At 39.8% G+C, this 25,603-nt stretch overlaps 1 protein-coding gene across 2 annotated transcripts in view; it reads right to left on the reverse strand.

Annotated features, from left to right (window-relative positions):
• Window positions 1–4,805: 4,805 nt before the first annotated feature.
• slc12a2 (solute carrier family 12 member 2) overlaps window positions 4,806–25,603 on the reverse strand; it is a 52,701-nt gene continuing 31,903 nt past the window's right edge. Inside the window, exons 16-27 of one of the 2 annotated variants that reach the window (XM_073829603.1) lie at window positions 24,102–24,213; window positions 23,690–23,830; window positions 21,535–21,641; window positions 21,042–21,121; window positions 19,875–19,997; window positions 15,514–15,561; window positions 15,074–15,196; window positions 11,986–12,097; window positions 11,351–11,437; window positions 10,686–10,821; window positions 9,398–9,465; window positions 4,806–7,612 (exon numbers count right to left, since the gene is read on the reverse strand). In XM_073829603.1, the coding sequence (XP_073685704.1) occupies window positions 7,477–7,612; window positions 9,398–9,465; window positions 10,686–10,821; window positions 11,351–11,437; window positions 11,986–12,097; window positions 15,074–15,196; window positions 15,514–15,561; window positions 19,875–19,997; window positions 21,042–21,121; window positions 21,535–21,641; window positions 23,690–23,830; window positions 24,102–24,213 (1,273 nt within the window). In that variant the 3' untranslated portion in view covers window positions 4,806–7,476. The remainder of the gene's footprint in view (window positions 7,613–9,397; window positions 9,466–10,685; window positions 10,822–11,350; window positions 11,438–11,985; window positions 12,098–15,073; window positions 15,197–15,513; window positions 15,562–19,874; window positions 19,998–21,041; window positions 21,122–21,534; window positions 21,642–23,689; window positions 23,831–24,101; window positions 24,214–25,603) is intronic. The other variant, XM_073829604.1, reaches the window with a different exon arrangement.

A 25,603-nucleotide genomic window follows, 5' to 3' on the forward strand; every position in this document is an offset into this window, starting at 1 on the left:
AACTGTATAACTGTAAAGCTGCGCTGACATAATCTGCATTGTAAAAAGCACTGTTGATGTGCCTAGCTGTATGGTGAAATTGTGATGAAGTGATGGGTTGATTGAAACCACACATAGTTCTGCCTTGGCAAGGTTGAGTTGAAGATGAGATTTCTTCATCCAGCAAGAAATGTCTGTTAGACAAGATGAGATGCGAGCAGCTATCGTGGGATCATCAGGATGGAATGAGAGGAGTTGAGTGCCATCAGCACAGCAGTGATATGAAAAGCCATGATTCTGAACCTAGTGATGCCATGTAGACAGAGACGAGAAGTGTCCAAGAACTGAGCCCGGAGGTACCCTAGTAGCTAGATGTTGTGACTTGGACACGTGATCCCTCCAAAATACCTTGAAGAACTGAGCGGCAAGACTTGAACCACTGCAGTGCAGTTCCTGGGATGCTCTTTGGAGGAAGCCGCTCTTGTCAGTCTTAGGGCTTCAACATCCGATAGCAAAGCAGTCTCAGTTGAATGTCCACTTCTGAAGCCAGACTAGTTGCTGTCCAAGAGGTTTTTCTGTGTGAGAAAAGCAGCAACTTGGTTAAACACAACTTGTTCAAGTGTTTTTGCAATGAAAGCAAGGGAAACCAGTCTGTAGTTCTCTAAAAAGAATGGGTTAAGAGTGGGGTTTTATAAGTAGAGGGGTTATACAAGCTTGTTTAAATGTAGAGTGAAAAACTCCAGTGTGAAGGGATGGGTTAATGATGTAAGTGCAGGTACAACTGCAGGAGAAATGGCTTGAAGGAAATGAGACGGAATAGGATTGAGTGGACTAGTAGGATGATGGGAAAAGATGAGTTTATAAACTTTTGTTAATTTTGTTGCGGCGGTGTATGTACTTTCAGCTGTGGAGACATCAGCAGAGAAGGAAGAGAGGAGTGACCGGTACACATTAAGGTCAGTAGGAATTTTTTTTCTCTGCAGCCCTGAGTTTAGAATGTTGCTCGCAGAGAACATCAGACAGCCGATGGGCAGAAGGGGTGATACAGACTGGCCTGGAAGAGAGGGTGCAGACTGTGTCTAAACAAATCAGAGAGTGTCAGTAGCACTGTTAGCATCAAGTGAAGATAACAGTTTAGGGGGAGGAAGTGAAGATGAAACATTTACATTTACATTTATTCATTTGGCTGACGCTTTTATCCAAAGCGACTTACAATTGGGGAGAACAGCAAGCGATTCATCCTAAGAGTCAGATCGAAGCGGGAAGTGCTCGAAAATACCATACATCAGGCATTGTTATATGAGGACATGCTATAAAGACAAGATCAAGAAAGATTTTTTTTTTTTTTATTGAAACCATCGCAGATAGCTGAGAAAGCAAGAGTGAGTGTAGGTTATGTCAAAAGGTGACGTGAAAGAGTATGTGCTGTCAGACACCATGTTGAGTTGAGTTGTAAGGTTTACAGAACCTCAGACACTTTGTGTGTGTATTGTCTGTATCTCAGAGGATCAGTGTATTAACATACAGACATCTGTTTTCACATCTCACTGAGAATATACAGAAAACGGTTTCTCTCACCTATGCATTAGTTCCTGTTCATCCCTTCCCCATCCTCCCTCCACTCAGCTCACTCAGAATGGTCAATAGTATAATATAATGTTCGACGTGAACAGTCATTCATGTTTGGCATAATTTAGGGTGTACTCACACTAGGCACGGTTGCCATGAACCGAGCCCGATTTCCCCACTCCCCTCTCTGGCCTGCACTCAGATAGGGTTTCAGCATTCGTGCCGGAGCACGCTTACGTCATTATGGTGTGACTGTTTCAGGATAAACAGGAATAGAGGCGCTCTCGCTGAATGCAATTTAGTCTATCGCTCTTTTTACTTTGTGGATAGTAATTGAGTCTGCGGTGGTCCACAGCCTATTGTTAAACATGTCTATCGCCTTTGTGGCACGAAAATTTTCACGCAATCGTGCTGCTCGTATGAGGAGGTTTGCAAGGTACCAGCTGAAGTGCAGCAAGGACTTTGCAGCTTTGATTACGGACTATAAAAACGTTGATTACCTCGCAAAAACGTGACGTCACGTGTCCTGTTCCGTGCTCCATCACAGTTAGCGCTCACATTACATGCGAACCGCGCCCGAGTCCAACTGAACCGTGCTCTGGCCCACCTCTTCCAAGCGGGTCAGGGACGGCTAATCGAGCCACGCTCGGGCACGGTTCGGAGCACTCACACTAGTCAAACGAACCGCGCTTTGGTGGTCAAACGCACTCGGGCACGGTTCAAACTGCCTAGTGTGAGTACACCCTTAAATAGTCTCAGGGCGACTGGTACAATAGTATCAATCTTACAATGTGTAGGTAATAAAGATCCTAAGAGTTAAGAGATATTTTGCTCACTGTAGAGGGTGTGCTATTTCCCAGTGTCTTTCATGCAAATTACCATCTCTCCCTAAAAAGGTATAAACGATCACATCGGTTCCTGTCTCCATTTGAGAGGATGTCTGTCTTGGTCTGAGGTGTTTAAGTGAAAGCTGCAAGAAGATCAGGGCTCTTCTGTAGTCAGATGAGCCCATAGCGTGTCAGGTATGCAATGCATCTTTACTCCTGGATTTATCTGTGATTTGTTTTGTATTGATTTGATATCTGGTTTGATATCTCTGAATTGGCCTAATACATAACTGACTGATAATAAATTGTTACATTTGAATTTATCCTGACCTACTCTGAGATTATTGACTTAACTTAATAATATTACAATAATCAGTTAAAAATTCAGGTCAGCCTCAACCTCCAAGTAAATGTACATGAGAAATCACAGCATGATTATATAAAGTTACCATTAGAGGAAGTTAAGTTGTTCAACTTGATTAAATGGTAATTTTCATGATCTCTGGTTAGATATAACCTTACCTTAAGTGTGTACAGATCTATGGGGACTAAAGCATGTATTCTAGAATAAACTGGCTGTCTAGAACTATTACTATTACTACTGACAGATGAGTTCATGGGTATGAGATCCATATACTAGCCAGTATGAGAGTTATAGGAATAAGATTAAAAAGATTCAATAAGATTTAAACAATTTAACTTAAACTTTGCACACCACAAAGACCAAATGCGCAGGGAACCTTCAGCCACCATTGGGTATCTTTGCTGGGCCAATTGACCATATGCACGGGTTACTTCCTTGTTTTAGACAAGCCAGTCAACAAGTCATTTCCAGTCAACTGGACGAAACAAACTACAGATGAGACACATCTGCAAACTTTCATGTCGCTTTCTACTTTAGAATAGGGAACATAATCTGAAGTAATACTGAATGTATTAGTGAGAAATTTGCTTGTTAGCTATTAATAAATTCAGGGAATGGGGAATATGTAGTTTTTAAATCATTTGTTAGTATGGAACAACTGCTAGAAAGACTGCGCTTTGTGTAAAAGTGTTTTTCTGTTAATTTAAATGTCTGTGATGAAATTCCTATTCTATGTGAATGTGTAGCCTATAAGAATGAAATAAATATAGTGTATTGAGAACTTATAAAGTGTGTAATTCACACAATACAAGATATTAGTTTGTTTTATGTTTAGCTAATTAGTACACTGTTAGGACAGAAACAAGTATAGAGGGTCTATAAGACAAAAATAAGACAACAGCCAATAAAGGTCTTATAAATAGCTTGTAATGGCATACAAGTCCATAACTAGTCACTTACAAATGCAGTTATTAGTCATTAATTACTGTCGAATTCCTGATCCTTAAAATAAAGTGTTACCATAGTTGACTACAAATTAAATATTTCAATAGTTCACCCCTATAGGCTGTTTGTGTCTGGGCTTACTGTATGTATTTATTTATTTGAATGACTTTCTGCACTTGCTATACTATATACTTCAGTGCGGTGAAAGCACTACAATTTATCATACTAGTAATTTTAGAATAAAATGAAAAGCAAGACATCTTGAAAAAACAGATTTAAAATGGCAGTTGCAGCCAATGATTGATCCTGTGCTGCCATCTTTTTAAGATGAAAATGAGATGAAAATATAACCAGAAGAAGTTGTTTTCCGTGAAGACTTTCTTTCCATGTCATCTTAATGAATGAAAGGTGATTATTTGAAGTGAATTTTATTGCACAGCTAAAGAGTTGAAAAAGGCTTTAATATATTACAAGATTTAAAAAATGTGTTCATAACTATGACGGCGAGTTACTGACGATCAAGAATACGATTAACATGTCCTTAAAGAGAAATACCGCTAGCTAGCTAATGTTAGCCTAAATGCCTGATGATAGTTTAATGTACAACTATGCAGGTACTCTCCTGGTATTATCAGGCTCAGCATTTAAATGATATGTTGTTAAATAATATAAAAACTGAATGTTCATGCCACTATCATCATTTATGATGTAGCAATTATTCTTTTTTCTGATAAACAGGAGGCAGAAGAGTCGTCTCAAGAGTGTCCACCTGATATATAGCACATATAAAATGAGCTCCAGCTGAAGTTTACGAGCTGCTTATCATTATGCTGAAGTTCTAAAGAACGCGCCGTGCATCTGGTCAGTTGCCTGGACCTTACGAAGTAATCTGGTGTACAGTGGAGTAACCAGCACATGAGCAGTGGCGTGTGTAAATAAGGTCCAGTTGGTTACCCCATTTGTGAATCGCTGCAGTTAATACTCGCTTGAGATCAAACAAAAATCAACATATTAATAGTGTCAGCTCGTGGACCTAAATGAACACACTCAACACGTCCTGTATCGCGTGAACGGATGCTCATCTGCATTCAGACGCACCAACAGAAACAGACTGCAGCAACTGATTATCATTTCAGTTTATTTTTATATATTGCAATAAAGATGTACAAAGCATTGATACCCTTAACCGTTAAAATGTTAGAAAAAAGCATACATGTGACAAATAACAGTACAGTATATCAAAACATTACTGTTCCAGCGCAATCAGTCAATCAGATCCACCCTCATGGTTTAGCAGGAAACTCAAACCACTGGCCAACAGAGTGTTCTTTAAAAGGCGTATAAAAGATAGAAATGTGACCAAACATTGAAACATAAGACCAAAGATGAGTATTTGCAGACTAAACTAAACTAAAAAAAAAAATAATAATTCACGTAAACTACTGTAACAAAAAGAAAGAACCCTGAAATAAATATAATTCTCACCATATTAATTTGCAATTTTTATTCCACTCCTTTGATTATTCTGGTTAGGTTAAGAGATATTTACAAGTTAGTGAGGAAGTAAAGAGTGAACTAGAGCTGACCTTGATGTGTGAACTCTTCTTGAGCTAACGAGAGAACAGGAGACAGACTTTGGCAACACATTCTGCAGGATGAGAAACGCCGAGACGTGCCGAGGGCAAAAAATCAAGTCTTCTTCATCTTCTACAGAAACACCGGCGGAACCTTTGAGAGGCGCTTTTACGCTCCTCTGCAACTAGATCAGTGACAAACACACGCTACAGTATATGGTGGTGACACGCGCTCCCATTTCTAGATCTAAATAGAATAATATACAAGTATCTTAATGTTCAAGATAACAGGTAATAGTCGAATGGTGATTTAGTCGTGGTCGGTGAACGAGTGCTGTACAGCCACACCAACATACAAACACGCAGCAGAGTTTCAACAGGTAAGATTGTACCGTCAGCGTCACCCACTTCAAATCAAAACACATGCGGCGCACACACACGCACGTTACGTACTTTAAATACTAGTTTATATTGAGAACTATAAATATGAATATATTCATTCTAACTCTTGTCACATGGAGTACTTCTCAGGTACACAGAACCTGCAACAGCACAACACACGGAGCCTGCGAACAAAACTAGTGTTGGAGAACCAAGCCAGAAGTGCGAGGAAAGCTTCATATTCAGCCGGACTGCACACACACACACACACACACACACAGACGCTTACCCACGTGTGGTTTAAACTAAGGCATGATGGGCATACGACAAACATCCCGGCATTCGACCGCTAGAATCGACCGGACAAACGAACCACATTCAGCAACAGAACAGACCGAAATCCGCATCGGTTTTCTCCAGACGTCTGAAGGAAAAACTGACGGGGTCTTCGACATTAACGATGAACCCGGCACTCAATCCTGAGTTATTTAGATACACGATTCCAACGAGTCGCGCGCAGTCCATCTGCATAGAGGAACGAATCCGTTTCGTTCGACGCCGAATACATTCTAACAGCTTCACGTGACACATTAACACATCTTGGGATCTCCGATTAAGGCCTTTAACCAATCAAAGCAGAGAGAAAGGGAAGACCCAGCTTCAGGCGGCCAGAGCAGTCCAACCATGAAGCGCAAGAGCAACGGTAGTGTTTGAAAGTAGAAACCAACTGGTCAAATGAGCAGCTTCTGTCCATTGCAGACAGACAGCGTGAGGATGGGAGAGATTACATCCATTCATCTCTCTATCTCCATCTACTAGTCCATGAACTAAGCAGTATGGCTTGAAGACAGTCAGAACAGCAATCATCACCTCGTGTGTTAAGGCAAAGGTGTCGTCTGTAGCAGGATCTGTGATTGCAGGCTTTGCTCTTATTTGGTTCATTGTTGGTTTGAAAGGATCTGACGGCTCTTTTTCCTTCGGACAGACGGCACTCATCAGCCTCTCTTCAACACACCAAAACACATTCAACTTCACGCTAAAGAAAAACTAATATAGTTCTGTTAAAGTTCAGATTTTTTTACATTAGACTACTTGAAAGATGATTGTAATCACCCTGTAGTTCAGGTCGATCATTGGAACAAGAACATGGAGGGGCGCTGCGCTAAAACTCCACAACTCATTCAATGCTTAAAGGAAGACGTAAAACCAACAACAACAAAAAAATCTGTCTACAAAAACGTAAAAGTATTTTCACATGCGGCGAAGTGGAACCCCGAGCCCACTCGCGTTAAAACGTGATAAAAATCAAGGAAGATTTACACATTAACACCCAATAAAAACAAGCAGCCTACATCTATTTCATTAGAAATCACCAGTCAGGGAAAAGTTTAAGAATTTAATCTGATTGCACAGGAAGGCACATCCACAAGGCTATAAAAAGTGTTGCAAAGTATCGTGTGTTTTTCTTCAACGTGTGAAAATAAGAAAATGAGGTGATTATTGCTTCATCGAGAGCAAATTAAAAAGAGGAAAAAAAAAAAAATCCACAACTCAAAAAGTTGTGACAGTCATAATGATAACTACGATAACAACAATCAGTGTAACAACGTGTGCTCGGAAACCTTTGAGCCGAAGACAATATAAACCGCCAATCGGTGATCTTTCCCGTCGAGCTCTGCGGCGTGGAAGGAGGAACCGCTGGAGAACGTCCGTTGGTTTCAGCTCTGTGGAGAAGCGTCCGTCGGCGTCATTAAAATCATCCCGGTCGTCGTCATCATCATCATCATCATCGGTCAGAGGTGCTGTGCTCGTGTGGGCAGACGCGTCTGAGAGCTCTCTACGAGTAGAACGTGAGGACGCTCTGATGGTTCCCGCGCACTAAGAGGATGGGCGGCAGGTCTTTGGATAGTGTGTCCAGCCAGGCCATATAAAGAGCGCTGGAGACGGCTCCTTTCCTGGCCAGTGGCATGCTCCTGTTACAGGACAAACACACTATTAGTGCTGGACAGAAGCATCACCACTTCAGCTAACTCAATGACAACTGGTGCATGAGCCTCACTCTCAGACATCACCTCACTCTCAGACTCCTGATAGACAGTATCTCACATTTCAGCAGACATTTTAGTATATCTTCTCAAGGGACAATATTATAGAAATGAAACTTGGATATATTTTATAGCAGTATAGATTTACTGTCCTCTGAAAATAACTCAACACAGCCATTATAGTCAAAATAGCTGGCAACAAAAGTGAGTACACCCTAAGTGATAACAGCAGTATGTGGTTTGACCATGCAAAGCCACATGTCCTATTCATCATGCTTACGTTTTTGTCTGCTTGACAGGACCATACAAACTTGTGTATCTTGTATTAGAGCAGTTAAAATCAGGTGCTTTAAGCACAATTCTCTCATACTGACCACTGGATGTTCAACATGGCATCTCATGACTAAGAACTCTCTGAGGATTTGAGAATTAGAATTGTTGCTCTCCACAAAGATGGCCAAGGCTATTAGAGGTTGAGTAACCCTGAAACCGAGTTACACTACAGTGGTCAGAGTTACACTACAGTGGTCAGGGTCATACAAAATTGGTTTTCCAAAATGGGTTCCATTCGGGTCGATCGATGAAGTTGAGCACTCGTTCTGTGTGTCAAGTGCAGAACCTGGCTTCAAAAAACAGATGCATGAGTGCTGCCAGCATTGCTTTAAAGGTTGCAGAGGTAGAAGTTTCAGTGTGGCACGTATGGTCTGAGCACTGACAAGCTGACCAAGTCGGTTTGCATAGGCATCATCCCAGAAGGAAGCCTCATCTGAAGCTGGCTCACAAGAAAGCCCGCAAACAGTTTGCTGAAGACAACCAACAAGAGCATAAATTACTGGAGCCATGTCCTGTGGTCTGATGAGACTATAAGATAAACTTGTTTGGCTCAGATGGTGTCCAGCATGTGTGGCGATGCCCTGGTGAGGAGTACCAAGAAAACTGTGTCTTGCCTACAGTCATCATGGTGGTGGTTCATCATGGTCTGGGGCTGCATGAGTGCTGCTGGTTCTGGTGAGCTGCAGTTCATTGAGGGAAACATGGACTCCATTATGTACTGTACATTCTGAAGCAGAACATGACGCCTTCCCTCCAGAAACTAGACTGAGCAGCAGTTTTCAGCATGATAACGACCACCAAGATGACAACTGCCTTGCTGAGGAAGCTGAAGGTGATGGGGTGGTCAAGTATGTCTCCAGACCTGAACCCTATTAAGCACCTGTGGGGCATCCTCTAGCGTAAGGTGGAGAAGCACCATGTGGCTAATGTCCAGCAGCTCTGTGATGTCATTATAGAGGAGTGGAAGAGGATCCCAGAACAACCTGCAGCTCTGGTCAATTCCATGCCCAGGATGATGAAGGCAGTGCCAGATAACAATGGTGCTAACACAATATATTTACACTTTGGACAAGTTCATTTAGGGTCTATTCACTTTTGTTGCCAGCTATTTTGACAATAATGGCTGTATGTTGAGTTATTTTCAGAGGACAGTAAATCGATACTGCTATAAAATATATCCAAGTTTCATTTCTATAGTAATGTCCCTTGAGAAGATATACTAAAATGGTAGCTGAAATGTGAGGGGTGTACTCACTTTTGTGAAACACTGTAAGTCCAAAAACACTAGGCCTTCTCACTATTTGTATATTTGTACAGCCACATGAGTACACCAGCAGGTGGCAGCATGTGACCGTCTTCACGGTGGTGTTTGTAACTTACATGACGATGAGGTTGGCTGTGCTGGAGTGCTCCTTCAACAGCTCATTCAGTCTGATCTGACGGTTACTCTGAGGAAACAAACAAATCAATTAGCAGGAAGACTGAAGTTGCTGTATCTGTTAACAGCTGAGAAAACATTTGAAAACAGAAACAGTGCATCTACACCATGAGTCATGAGCATTTGAGCTAGTCTTGGACTAAAATGTCATTCTTTCTGTTAATAGAGTCCAAAGACACCGCCTCAGTGAGACTTGCGTGCTGCTCTAGTTCTGTTGGTTATGCTCAATCAACAATAGGTTAGGACCTACACTACGTCCCGTGGTTCTGTACTAATCTTTAAAACTTATTTTTTCTATAATTTGCAGCATTCATCACTTGTGGGGTACCGCAGGGCTTAACTTTGGATCCTTTTAGTCTTCCCTTGACAAGCAGCCACATTTATGGTCTTTTCTAAAACATTACTCAAACAGAAAAAGTAAAAGTAAGTCTTTTGAGTCCTATATAAATAGGAGCCAGTGCAGAGATGAGTTTAAGATTTTTTTCATTGATTTTACAGGGTTTACATTATTGACCCTTTCATTTAAATTATTGGAAGTCATTAAAGGAGTGTGATTTTATTTAACTGATCTGGCCAAAGAGGAGCATATTTCGAAAACCACAAACAACACTGAAAAGGTCCCTATTAAACTACTCACTATTGTGTGATGAGAACCAGACTGAAGACTGAGGCCGGTGCTCTTTCGGTCGAACGGGACCTGATGGTTTTTATCCTATTAACTGAAATGCTCATCCTAGACGTTCGCATTTTGCCAAGCCATGATGTTTATTGTCATTATCCTGGATCATTTTCTTCAATTGTGTTAAATAAGATTTCGTTCATACATTATACTTTAAGTTTATTTGGTAACAGATGATGAAGAGTCCCTTGGGCTCTTTAAAAGAGACTCGCTTATGGTGAAGACAAACAGTTTTGCATAGTGAAAATACATGCCGTGAACTCATTCAGCCGTGTTAAACGATTACTGAACTATTGGCTGCACTGGCTCCAAGGCTCTGAACACCATGGAAACATTTCACACAAGCAGTTTTATATTTAAGAAAGCAGAAGAGAGGCAAATATTCCTCTATACATGCTTATTCAGGCGAGTAAATGACTCGAATCAAATCCCATACTGCGTAGGACGCCGGTTATGTGAGCGCATGCTGTGCTTTGTGTGTCAGTACATTTCTCCGCATCTGCTGTGATTGTGTGTAAATGCGCTTCATGAATATATGTGTGCGCTGAGACCTTGGCTTTGTAGAGCTCCAGCTCATTGTCTGTGATTCTCCAGGGCTCTTCGCTCTTCAGCTTCTCAGCAGCTTCCTGCTCCATGTCATCTTCTCTCAGCTTATACGGCTCGATCATTTGAGCAAACTCCGTCAAGCTGCACGACAAACAGAGGTCAGCGTTGAGAAAGCTGAAGTGGAACTTTCCCGTTGACATGTGCTCAGAAATGTTAACAATCGAGGTGGAAATCCTGAGGCACCTCATGACTCCATTCCAAATCACAAAGCCATTTTAAAACCGTTCCATGATCCGGCGGGTTTATTGATTACTCTGACGTCAAACGCGAGTTATGAAATCAGGTCCGTTAGAGCGTGATCTGCGACAGACGCCTTCTCTTCTGAACTCTACGGACGCCGATACTCGCTCAAGGGCTTTTATTATGTAACTGCCAGGCATTTTGTCTAAAACTGAACTCTGGAGTATTTAGAGTCTCATTATGCATTGCTGAAAGGATTTTCCCAAGTTTATAGCTAACAAATTAACAAAGACCACAAATGCAAAACTAGCCCTCAAATATATCTCACACATTCCACAGAAAACCCCAAACAATTACCAGTGGAGCAATGTTGAGTAAGGAGCTTATGTAATGAGATCAGGTCTAATGTTCAGTGCGGTGCGGTTCATACCCCTCCGATCTGGGCTTGGTGTTGACGTCTCCCAGGACCGTGATGTCAGAGAAATCGATCCTGAACTTGCTGAGCAATGTGGCCATGCTAAGGACAGAACAAAGTCTCATTACATATTTATCAGGCAATAATAAATGATGCATGCAATATCTGCTCTTTTCAACAATTAGTCTGCCATCAGAGCAAATGCTCCTGAAAGGGTTGAGGATCCAGCAGCTCCAGGTTTCGGGGACAGACCCATGAAGATGAATCTACACATGTGCAGCTGAACATGTCAGTGAAAGACCCTCGGTTTCTATGAAGACCTTGCTGCTGGAACACGTCTAATTATAGCTAACAAAGGCCCTGGCAGCAGCTGCGGAGGACAATGGGAAACGTTTGTCACACACACACACACACACACACACACACACACACACACACACACACACTCACTCACACACACACACGCACACACAGAGGAAGAGCACTTTACACAAAAAGAAACGTGGCATACTAATACCATCCGCAGTCCAGCTCATAGATATCTGTGAAGCGGGAGGGAAGGGGAATCTACACTTTTTTTGTAAAAGCATATTTTTTCCTTAATGATTCTGAAATCATTCTGAAACAAAAGCCCCATTACGTATACGTACGCTCTGCGGTCGTGGTCGATTCTGTTGATCTTTCCGCCAATGAACACGCGGATCTTACAGTCCTTCCATTTCTTCTTGTTGGCGATCAGATAGGGGATCAGTAGAGTCAGACCTGCCGCAGATGAATTACATCAGATTACCAACAAGAATCAACCTGTTCTAGCAGCAGAGGATGCAGGACTGTTCTGTTATGAGTATATATGTGACCCTGGACCACATAACCAGCCTGAAGTAGCATGGGTATATTTGTAGCAATTATACTGTATGGCTCAAAATTATGCCAAAAATCATTAGGATATTAAGTACAGATCATGTTCCATGACGATACTTTGTAAATTTCCTACCGCAAATATCAAACTTAATTTTTGATAATTATTGATGACAATCTAAATGTAGATGGAGTTGATCAACAGCCCAAAGCTTGACAGTCATTATTTCCTCTTCATGGGTGGACATTTTATTCCATAACGTTACACAGTTGTCCATATCTATGGTTTTGATGCTGTTTTATGTCTGATGATTGTGTTAGATTACATCTGGAAGCATCTGTTGTTTCGGTTTCTTCTTCACTTGTGTTTTGTCCAGAAGATGTACAATAGTGGCCCTAGTGTATAACAATGAAAACACAGAAAAAGTCTAAATATATTTGATCTCTACTTGTGCTCTGATAATCTAAGTATAAGTCAAGCAATACTTAAAAGTACATTTCAGAGAAGTACATAAAAAGTAGACTGAAAGTATACTTTTCTATTTTTTAGTTTAAAAGAAGTATACTAATAGCACACTTGAATAAACTTCTTTTTCGTAAGGGTACTGCGCCAAATAAATGAAGTAACATTATAATACAAACAAGTGCAGTTCCTGAAGGAAAGGCTGTTGTACGGCCGTCTCACTAACCTGCTGTTGCGTCAGAGCTGTCAGTGTTTGTGTGAATGAAATGCTGCAGAGCCACTTCACTGCTGTCATAAGCACACATCTGTGTGAGAATTAGCACATCAGATTGTCTTCACAGCTTTAAAGCAGCCATAAAAAGTTAAATAGGAGAGGAAGACGAGATCTCATACAGGTCAGAGAGATTTGCCTTGTAAAACAGGAAGCTCTGGCCCTTCCCATCGGAGCCATCTGCACAGCTGCTCAAGATCATCCGCCTCTGACCTCCACATCAACTACAGTCTGTCCACGAGTGAGAGACACCTCACACAACTCAATCAGCAATACGATGACTTTAATGTTAGTGAGCGGAACTGGTGAAAATACTGTACAACAGCAGGCGCTTCTCAATGGCCCAGGGCCAATCTGAAAACACTCGGGACACTTACAGAACTGGCACTCTGCAAAGGGAACCATTTGTACACATTTTTTTTTTTTAAGTCTTTCCAAATCAAAAGTTCAAGTGATTGTAAAGATAAGAACTCGCATGCGGTCTGACAGGTTTTATGTGCTCTCAGAGAGACTGAAAACAAGTGTACTACAATAAAGTGCTCAAAAACACAGCAAAAATACAAACCTGTCCGTTAAGCTAAGCATTCATGAAATCACAGCCAGGTAGGTCTTAAATTACTGTAAACGGTTTAGAAAAAAATGAAAAACACGTAGGCCGAATAAAACCTGCTGCTGCGTTATTAGACAACTGAAATGTCATTGGCATGTCAAATGTATTATAGTTAGCAAACATAACACGTTTGTGATGTACATGCATCATTATAATGACATGAAATCACTCATATGTCGAGGTAAGATTTTAGTCATACCTAACTTGTAACCGAGGTGTAAATTTCTTGGACCCAACTGGATGTTGTGAACAGCACACACAACTATTCCTAATGTTTTGGTAGATGCAATCCCTCACAAAAAGGAGTTTATTCAAGTGTGCTATTAGTATACTTCGTTCATACTAAAAATAGGAAAGTATACTTTTTACTTACTTCTCAGAAATATATTTAAAATGACATTTAAGTATACTTGACTTATACTCAGAAAAAGTATAAATGTATTTGAGCTCTACTTGTGCTCTGAGAATCTGTGTTTTCATTGTTATACACTAGGGCCACTATTGTACATCTTCTGGACAAAACACAAGTGAAGAAGAAACCGAAACAACAGATGCTTCCAGATGTAATCTAACACAATCGTCAGACATAAAACAGCATCAAATCCACAGATATGGACAACTGTGTAACGTTATGGAATAAAATGTCCACCCATGAAGAGGAAATAATGACTGTCAAGCTTTGGGCTGTTGATCAACTCCATCTACGTTTGGATTATCATCACTAGGCTTTTTGTTCAAAATGTTGTTTATTTATTTTTGATTTATGAAACTTACCCACATTCAAGTGTTTATAAAAAAAGAATACATGAAGCTAGAATAAAATGTTTTTTTTTTTTTACAAGCAGATCCCCTGTTCTTTCTTTTGATGTTTTGTATGTTCAGATATTCAACAAAATACATACAAATTAATACCTACATAGGGACATAGTAGTATACTTAAAATATGATGTAAAGTTCACTTAAAGAAAACTTACGAGTATACTTGCAGAATAAAACTACTAAACTATGCATTTTTAGTGCACTTTGAAGTATAGTCTCAGTAAACTACTGAAGTATTTAATTAGTAAACTATCAGTATACCTATAAGTTCACTTTTAGTATACTTGCAGTACAAACTGAAAACATAGATGTAAACTAGTTGTGTAATTAAAAGTATACTGGCAGTAATAAACTTTATTTACTAGAAAGTGGGGCCAATTTAGTCCCAAGGAGTACTGAAATAGTACACTTAAGTATACAACTATCAGTGTACTAGCAGTATACTTTTACTACATAAAGTATACTTAAAAATATACTTGACCTTTACTTAAGTATACTTAATAAAAGTACACTTCTTTTTGGTGAGGTGGAAAACAGTCCCACAGCCATCCCTGGGGATATTCCAGACAAAAGCCTAAACCCAGTATTTGCCCCGGGTTCATTTGTTTTTCAATCACATTTTGAAAAACAGAATCCGATCAAATACAATTAAATCGTGGCCCAATTTCAGATTTCACGGCGCATAGTAACCATGATCTCTACGCTTCTGAAACTCACCTCCGTCATCAAAAAGCCACCAGACGTCGATGGTGCCCTTGCCCTGTTTCTGCTGGAACTGCTGACTGGCGTCCAACAGCCGCTGATCGGCCACATTCAGGGAAATGGTGGGGCTCTTCTTATCTGAAACGCACAAACACACACTCTCAGACTCCAGAGCGGCGTATCAGATGGAAATCGATCGGGTTAATTCAGAAGCAGACTGATCAAACAGACAGAAGAAAGGAAACGGACTGAAGCAGTCTTCAGTGGAAAGACAAGCAGCCCTGCAGGAAGACACCCAGTATTAGATCACAGACAGGAAGTGACATCGTCGGAGCTGAAACACAGGCTAGCACACGTAGAGGTGAAGGTCAGAGGTCAAACCAGCAGAAACACTCATGAAAGCGTTCCTAAAACGTGCATGCAGGTCAGAGACGGGAGGAGCGCAGAGTGAGCACCTTTCCTCAACAGCGGCCGCGTGTGGGCTTTGCCATCCTCATCCTCATCTGGAGAACGGTTAGAAAAAACACAGGAGGTTAAAGTCTGCTAAAGCTGCAATGGGAAACATGTGCGTCAGTCAAACACAAAGAGACGCTTGTTCTGCTGCACTTTATTACATAAGCTGAGGCAGGCCACCATCATCATCATCATCATCATCACACAGCGGCCGAACCAGGAGCAGCTCTCATGAGGAGCCTCAAGTATGCAAGTTACCACCGATAGTTTAAATTAAACCATATTAAATAATCAAAGTAACTAAGATTAAATAAATTTAAAAAATGGGTCTCACTTCTCAAATCTTCTGGGCTTCATTCAGTCCAAATCAGATTTCTGTGCATATATGATTGGAACTCTATCATACTTACATGCGCATGGCAAAAAGACAAAACACATCAGACATTGTTTGTAAACATGCTGAATGTCTTTGGGAGTAAAGGTCATCTTGTGAAGTGTGAGGCGGGCAGAAAATGTCAGAGTATTTCAGCTCACTGCGTTTGTGCCGCTGCCTCATCAGGTCCAGCGCTACAGCAGTGCATCATTCTGTCAGACAACATCTGTACTGCCAACATTGAGGCTGTCATCACACGGTCACTGCTATAGAAACCAATACTGATATATCCCCTTCAACCAAAGAGCACCGCGGGACACACAGATGTCAATCAAATAGATCAGATTCCAATCAGATACACAGATTTGGGCTGAAAGAGGGAACAGCGCTCTACAGCAGCTCAAGAATATGCTTCAGAGATAATAGACTCGTTCTGCTGATGTTTACTTGTGCTGATCACATTTCTGGTGTCGTCGTCACATCACTGGGATGGGTTTGAGATTGGGTGACCACACGTGCCATTTTTACTGGCCAGGATTTCCATATTGCCTAAAATAAGCAGGTTTTGGCTGTTTGCACTGCGCAGATCCATCGTTGCAGACGGGTCTTTATGCTTTCGCAGTACTCTGATGTCTAGGGTTGCCAGGTCCCAGAAAAAATTCCAGCCCAAAGCTTACTGAAAACCTGCACAAAAAGAATAAAAACTAGCCCAATTTTTTACCACATCCAAACACAGTTGACAACTGTTGATTTATTCCATTAATGCACTTTAAAATAAACATTTTAATTTTATTTATTCTTATTGTTTTTCATTTTAGTGAGACTTGTTTAGGCTATATGTGTGAATTTTTAAATGTAATCTTGGTAACACTTTAGAATAGGGAACACCTATTAACTAACTACGACTTTTCCCTCAGTAAATTCCTAATTTGCTGCTTATTAATAGTTAGTAAGCTAGTTGTTAAGTTTAGGTATTGGGTAGGATTAGGGATGTAGAATAAGGTCATGTAGAATACGGCATTAATATGTGCTTAATTAGTACTAATAAATGGCTAATATTCTAGTAATATGCATGCTAATAAGCAACTAATTAAGAAACCGTAAAATAAAGTGTTACCGTAATCTTTTTCTTTGCCTCATTTTTATTTTCAGTACTTTTCATGATAAATTTTAAAACTAGGGCTGGCCGATATGGACAGAAATATTATGACAATATTATTTCCATATTATACCATATCAGTATTTATCAAAATATTAATTTAGCATTAATATGGAAGGAAATGTTTTCCACATGTTTGTTCGATCTTGAGAACGAATGTATAACTGAATTATTAATTGAATAAAATTAGAATTAAAATAAATCTTTTAATTTAGGGCCATTTTTATTTTCCCCTAAATTGTGGGGAAAATAAAAATGGCCCTAAATTAAAAGATTTATTTTAATTCTAATTTGGAAAAATATATTTATATATATATTTTTTTTTGTATTATTTAATACACATTTATCATTAAAAATGTCAAATTTAATGTATTAATAAATTAACAATTTTAACAATTTAAAATCTTGAAAAAAAATTAATATAGGATAATCTATATAACAATTAATTTACAACAAAACATTTTTTGCTGAAACAAAGACGTTGCATGACAAAACCTTGTGTTTTATATAAAAACATGGATGAAAAGCAAATTCCTGAATGATATTCCTTACAAATAACAGTAATATTACTTTAAGTAGATCATAGTAATATGTTTCTGTTCTAATGTCGTCACGTGTGTTGTGATGGTTTTCAAATGAAGCGGTGTAAAGCTCTGAAGTGACTCTGAGAGGCTCTAGAGATTAAGTTGATGTTTTCTCTGTGAGCTTGAGTTTGTGTAGTAGACAAAACTACACCATTCATTTAAACCGAGACGCACAGAACATGTAGACTACAAGCGACAATCTTTGACTGGCTGTTGCGGTGTTCATTTCTGCTGTGTGAAAGCCTTGCTGTGGGTAAAACTCACCTAATAGATTGGGACATCCGTCTTTCCGTTCTTTGGTCGCTGGGTATTCATTCCAAGTACAATAAACGTTAGTAAAAGGACCTATTTTCATTTTGATTTGTCTACAGACAAACTTTAAGCAGCCGCGATATTAGGGCTGCACGATATTGGGAAAAAATTACATTGCAATATATATTTTTCTTGCGATATATATTGCGATGTGTACAAATTCATTTATGTTCATCAAGTTGTTTTGAACTGCTTAAAAATCAAATAATAATTCAAGAATAATTGGGGTAATTTTGTAAGCATTTTCAAAGAATAAAAAAAAAGTATCAGTATAATCAAAACCCTGAAATAAAATACTTTTTAAAGCTTATTTTGGGTAGTTTCATAAACAGTTTGACTCACCTTATTCACTGTCAATTCAGGCAAATCAAGGCTCTAATATGAAATTAATAATGAATGTTGCTTTTACCCTGATGAAAGGGAAATCAGCTTCTTCCTTTCACGAAAAACATTAAAAGCTTAGCCAAGATGGAGGAACAGCTGATCATAGCTGTTACAGGGATAACATTTTTTAGCAGCAGAGCTACTGCAAGCAGTATTTTTAGTTTGGGAAATCCATTTATCTTTGTTTATTTATCTTTGCTGAAACGTCTGCGTCTGTAGGAGAGCGCGGCTCATGGTTGCTTAGCAACGGCAGACGCCACTGGAGCTCAAGTTACAGAGCGCTTTGGAAAGGAGGAGAAAGCGACGAGCCTAGCGTTTTCCACGCGTTTTTAGGCGCGACATGTGAACGGTCCCTTAAATTCGTAGTGTTTCCGCGAGTTGTGGCAACATCTGCCAGGCACTCCCGACAAAGCACCTGTTTTTTGGTCAGCAGCATCCTTTTTGTATCCAAAATACTTCCATATGACCGACGTTGCGTTTCTTTTTGCGACCAAATCTTCCATTTCGGCGCTTTTCTCCCGTCCAGCTCATTTCGCCATGCGCACGCAGAGACTGCATGCGTGAAGTAGGTGAAGCAACGTGTGCATTGTAGTTTTTAAAGAACCTTTAAACATGAGTTAATTACTTTATTTTAGACAAATATAGATCCGTCAATAGAAAGTTTAGAAATATAGAAATTTTAAATCGGACACACAAATTTTTTTTTCGCCCTGCATCGTGACTATCGCGCATGCGTACATCGCAATGACGATGCTGAAACGATCTATCGTGCAGCCCTACGCGATATATTATAAAAGTAGCCCAAAAGCTGAAACCCGCAGCTCTGAATTTACTGCATACCTTCTTACGCACCACAACCTGTCAAATATCCACAACGCCTGCATTTTACTGGTCAAACTACTTTTAGTAAGAAGTATGAAAACAGGAAAAGATCAAACAATTCCTGGTCTGGGAGATCCTCTAGGTTTTTCTTTAGATTTATGATAATGCTATCAAGCATTTACATATCTGGTGCACATGGACATCTGGAGATGCTCTTAGTGAGCACATTCACTGCAATCCTCATAATAGATGCGATCAAGACAGCTGCACATTCCTTTCCATTTGGCCAGTTCTGCTCATTTTCTCCAGTTTCCTCACGTGCCTGACCCCCGTCGATCGCCGCTTGTGGCTATATTTGTTTTCGATGGATATTTTCTCAGCCTTCAGAGAGCACTCCAGAGTCAGATGGAGCTGAGAGCTCAGAGTGATCGATCATAGACGGACGTCAACACTCGCTGTGATCCCGGCCTGGACCCTTCAGAGAACGCGCTTTGTTGGTCATGTCGGAAAACACATGCGTGGATGAGATCGCATGTGAAAGCTCTGGATGAGATCAGAAGGTCACCCTATGACTGAGAAACCACTGCCAAAGAGGGACATTTGACAAAACCCCTGGGAAATACACTCATCTGCCTGTTCATTTCGAGCACTTTCCAGAACAAGCGAATGGTTCAGGGACACATGTAACTGAAATTGGTCACAAACGTAGCGAGATCTAAAAGCACCAACCTTTCTGGACCGCTGGGCTGTTCTGGACACTGGTGGCCTTGGAGGAGGGTTTGGACGAGTCTCCGTCCGAGTCTTTGCTCACGTCCACTGAGACCACCACATCCTTCATCGCTGAAGAATCATCTTCAGAAACAAATGGAAAGTTCAGCATCGCTTTGAGGTCGAGGCAAATTCAAATTTAGCATGAACGGCACGTCCGGTCAAAAAGACCTCATTACACGGACAATTTCATCTGAACGTCCAGCACATGTCTGTCTCACGGCTTTAAAGGCTTTAAGACACTGCAGGTGAATAGGGTAAAAAAATAACTAATAGTTATCACCATACTTACCCAGTTGATTGATTACTTTGATAGTTGCAAACATTTTTAGTATTACAAGTTTTCTAAATATGCAAATGAGCCATTATTTAATGAAATATGCGCTAATTTGCATACATTTCTAGTACAAAAATCTAAAATTCTTGCTTAAATTTTAATAACATATTAGAGCCAAATGTTTTTAGAGTCAAATGGATTTTGGGGATCTCATTTTGTCACTCCATAATTCAGGAGAAAAAAAAAAAAAAAAAAAAACTGAACAGACAGAAAACAATTTCTTAATTTTTGTGGACAATAAATTGCATATAATCAAGCTAATAATATATAAACACACCTCTCTATAAAAACCTTCAGGATATAGACAGAAATAAAAATGTAAGGCTGGTGTGTGTAAGTGCTAATGAAATGGAGATTTATGGCTCAGTGTAGGAGAAAAAACTCTTTTTTATAAAAAGCGGCCTTTAAAAATATGTATGTAATTGAAATCTATTGATGCAAATAGATAAAGTGCTATAAAAGAAACACTTAACAGTGTCTTTTGAATGTTTTCTTTCCACTAGTCTGAAAAAACACTGTGAAAAACCAAAAAGCTCAAAATCTCAAACTTGACAGGTGCATGAAAAACCCCACAGTGTTTTTGGCTGCAGGGTCTGCCCTTAAATAGTTCAAATACTTTGCTTTACATGCCGTCTTGCTGTTACAGAGTCGATATTCTACTTGTGTAGTTCATCACTAGTGAACTGGGATTACAAAAATCACAAATCAGCAGCACCAAGCAGAAGGATTTGTCAAATTCTGCTTATTTATAAGAGAGACTGGTTCATGCAGTGATATGTACAGTACTGTACCTTGGCCTTGAATGTGAGAAATATCGAGTCCCTCTCGCAGTCTGATAATGACCACACCGTACTGGAAATCAAACGCGTCGCTGCACACACACACACAAATAAACAAGCGTTAATGTCTGGCAGGATGAAGACCCACATCATTTACTTCAAAGCTGCATTTCCCCAGTTTGGTCATTAACATCTACCAGACGCTCCTCAGCTGTACATACACCACAAAAACATAAATGCACCTCAACACGACATTGGAAAAACTGCACATCACAATTAATGCCAGAACATGATATTCACGTAACATCCACTTCTCTCTTCTGTAGCTGAATCTAAAGTTCTGATTAACTTTTACTGATCTGCAATCTCATGTTACGTAGATGACTACCAGACGTCAGGCAAACAAACAATCAAACCACTTCATGACTGCAGAAGAGTAGCAAAAGCTGCTGCCACACTAATGCATTATGATTAAAGGTGTATTCAAACAGAAGAAGAAACCCACTGTATTAGGTTTATGTAGGTCTCAACCTCCTTTATATCTCCAATACGCCAGTCGTTCTTGAAGCCGAGCACCAGAGTGTTGGGCCTCAATCTGCCCAGACCCGCAGCCTGCAAACACACTGGAATTAAAGCCTTTTAATAAACATTTAGTGTGTTTATTTAGCCTTTTTGATTTATGGCAGGCAACAGTTAGCATGTATAATACAGTATTGTGAGGCCAATTTTGGCTCCATAATGTAGGTCATATCACCACACACACAAGTAAATATTTCCAAATGGGTTCTAACACAGAAATCAGCTGTAAGCAGATTATGGGCTCATGTGTACGAAGGAGGAGGCAAAGAAATGAAAGGACAGAGAAGCACAGTTTTAGACTGACAGGAGCCTTTGGCCAATAGAAACGCTAAAATAAAAAATTAAAAAGTTTAAAACTTTGAGAAGATTGATCTGAAAATTGTGAGAATTTTTATGGTATAGACTGTACAAATGTGTTAGCCTGGCTAACGTCATGTCAACGTCATGATGACGTCGTGGTCTGGGAAACACATGTTCATTTTCTGGTATTTGAGGCGTGGTTTACGAATATCCAGAGCCGTCTCTTGGGCGCTACGGATGTCTATCAAATGCGCCTGTGCGTAGCTCATAGCCAATCGTTTCAATCAGACCGGACGACGTACGTAGAGCGACAGAAATTAGACAAGGAAGAAGACGAAGAGTTCTGACTGAGGACAAAGATATGCTTCATAAATTATTTATCAATCGTACTTCAACGCTGACTTTTTAACATGCATTTGACCGAATTGTCTGCTTTTGTCTTTATTTCCGATTACACAAGTCTCTTATACTTTATACTTATACTTTTATAATGGCTAATACTGTTCATTAAAACTGACATTTAACAAAAAAGGCAGAGTTGTGCTTGTCATGTTTCATTTTATTATACATAGAGTAAAGATGTATTATAAACAGTGCACATATAGCTTATATCACATATTAATATGTTTTATTATTTTTAAAATGAGTACGAAAAGAGAAACAAAGAGGCAGTGGTGTTTGATATCACTTCCTTTTATTGTAATTATTGTTTTGTAACGCATTGCACGAACCACATTTGTTGCTTTTAATATGTTTAACGTTAAATGAAACGGAAAAGAGGCAATGCTGTTTGATATAAAATATTTCGTTTCACTGTAATGTTGTACATTCCCTGACCTACGTTTTTGCAGCTATTAATATGTTTAAATGGAAACGAAAAGAGGTAATTATTGTAAATACATACAGTGAAGCAGTGAAGATAACCGGAGTAGAAAAGGCGAGCTGACTGACGTTATCAAGTACATTGCTGTTCCATTTGCAGAATTGCAGGACTTGCATCCTCACATCCTCAGGAGTCCGTACTCCCGAGTCAAACTTCCAAGTCCGAACTTTGCGAACTTGGTATTGAGAATTGTGTGCAACTATCGAAGGCTGCATCGAAAGATAACTTCGCGTCTGCTGCCATGCTGGATCCATAGTTATAAACAAACTGCTTCGGTGAGTCGCATAGAAGGCGTCATCGTCTTGCTGCTCCCTCCCCGTTCTGTGATTGGTTCCCTATCTGAGGTCAAAATTTGGTCCATGGTTTCCAGGCTGCCTCGCAGCGTGAATAAAATTGGGTAAACCCAGGCTACAAATGAGTAGATGTTGTTTTTGTTTTTTTTTAAGAAAAAAGCTTTTACTTTCCTTTTCTTTTTGTCTTGTTTCCAGGTATAATATATAAAAATTCTTAAATCAAGAAGTATTTTCTAGATGAGTAAAAATAATTTTGTTTTTGGAAAAAACAAGTCAAAATTAAGTGAGTTTTTGCTTAGCACAAGCAGAATAATTTGCCAATGGGGTAAGCAAAAAAAATCTTATTTCAAACAGAAAACAAGATTATTTTTCTTACCCTATTGGCAGATTATTGTGCTTGTTTCAAGCAAAAACGCACTTAATTTTGACTTTTTTTTTTACTTGTCTAAAAATTTAGACATTTTGGATAGAAACAAGACAAAAGTTCTAAGTAAGAAAAGCATTTTTTGCAGTGTGCTCAAATTGTGAGCAAGATGCCATAAACCAGTAAGTATTAAAATGATTTAGTGAATAGGACTATAAACCACACACACACACACACACACCTGCAGCAGGTACTGGGTTCCTTGGCGAAGGTCTTCAGCCACCACAGGTGTGTAAAACGCCTTGGAGTTGTTGTTGAGGAGCCACCTCTGGTAGCGCACCATATCGCCGTTCAGCTCTTTGAAGTTGGGCCGCCGGGAACTCTGGGAAGGAACACACGTGTGCAGAGATCAGCTCACGGTTTGATCATGACAAATGCAGTTAGTGTGGTCCACACAGACTGGCTCATTCTACACCAGTATGATCCCTGTCCCCAGAGAGCTGTATTATTCCAAGAACATGTTCCAACCAGCACCGGAGCTGTATGAACAAACAGGGATTGCACAATGCTCTACTCGCTCCTAAAACCACACACAATGTGTTCTGACAAACATCAGATAGCAGGAAAACAAGGCGGGTCGTGGAGGTACTCACGATGCGCACGTGGCCGCACACCATCAGACCCACGTTCTTGGTGAAGGCGTGGACCAGATGAAGAAGAGCCGGACGTGAGTTTGGAGCTCCGGTCATCACCAGACACTGAGGCCTAGAGGAGATCATCAGACACCGTATAAACTGCAGAACAGCTAAAGCACATCACATTCTCATGACCTCCAGGGTCAGCGGTCCGGTCGAGATCACAACAGCAGCTCAGATTAGAGAGCTTCAAAGCAAAAATGTTAAGAATAAAACAGGATTATGTGGAGTGTTTGATGGGAAGGTGCTGTCAGAAACACAGAAATCTCAGACCCAAGAGGATCTCTCAACATGAGGTTCAATCAGTTCCATTCGGACTAATTATGTATCTTAATTCTGATTACATATAAAAAAAAAACTAAAGATTTCTGTCAAATAAATGCTGTTCTTGAACTTTCTATTTAAAGAAACCTTGAAAAAAAAAAATTAGCACCATTTCCACAAAAACATGTTTTACATTTATATTTTTTATATTATTTCATAATATTAGTTCTTTAACCTTCAGACTTGGTGAGCATAAAAATCTGAGTAATTCCACATTTTTGGCTGGTAGTGCAAACCGACCCATTAACTTAAATAAGTAGTAATTTCACTTTGGTAAAATCTGTAATCATTTATCAATGGAGAGTAGATACTTTCCACATCTTCTGAACAGCATCTCCAAATGTTGGATCCCACTACACTTTTGGCCCCATTCCCAGTCTGGACAAGTCAATGCTCGCTGCTCAAAGTCAGAGCTGGTCTGCAGATTTTGAGCAGTCAGAGATGACAGATTTCAGAAAAACACAGTGTGATGGGTACAGACTTCAGGTGTGTGATGGTCCCACAGACCGACTCTATTAGTGGTGGCACCCCTCTGATGGAGGAGGGGAACGGTTTTGTTTTGTATCATAATACAAAAAAAGCCCCAAAGCAAATATTTTAAATTGCAAAGAACTTTATTTACATAATTAAACATCTCCCCCACACAAATTCTCTACTTTTTATAGCACATCCAGCACACTTAGCTTGAACATGCTTTTTTATGGGGCTTTCTGAAAAAAAATACTTATCTGGATTGACAATTTATATACTTTTTATGCTCAAATACTCATCTTGTCTAGCTCTGCACGAACTCTGTGTATTCTAGTTCAAGACAGTTAGGGTATGTCCAAAAACTCATCTCATTTTCAACTTCAAAATCGTCCTACATCGCTGCAGAAGTACCGACCCAGTGTTTACAAGGTGAACGTGCAAAGAAGGATCAAAAGGGTAAAACAGACCTACCCTAACATGAGCCAAAATAGTTCATGCAAAGCTAGACAAGATGAGCATTTGAGGTTAAAAAGTATAGAATTTGTCATTAATTTTAGAAAATAACTGATTGTTTGGCTAGATAAGACCCATCTTCCTCGGCTGGGATCGTTTAGAGCCCTTTGAAGCTGCATTTAAACTGCATTTTGGAAGTTCAAACTCAGGGC

Source organism: Garra rufa, chromosome 23 (assembly GCF_049309525.1).
Source record: "Garra rufa chromosome 23, GarRuf1.0, whole genome shotgun sequence".
Taxonomy (NCBI): Eukaryota; Metazoa; Chordata; class Actinopteri; order Cypriniformes; family Cyprinidae; genus Garra; species Garra rufa.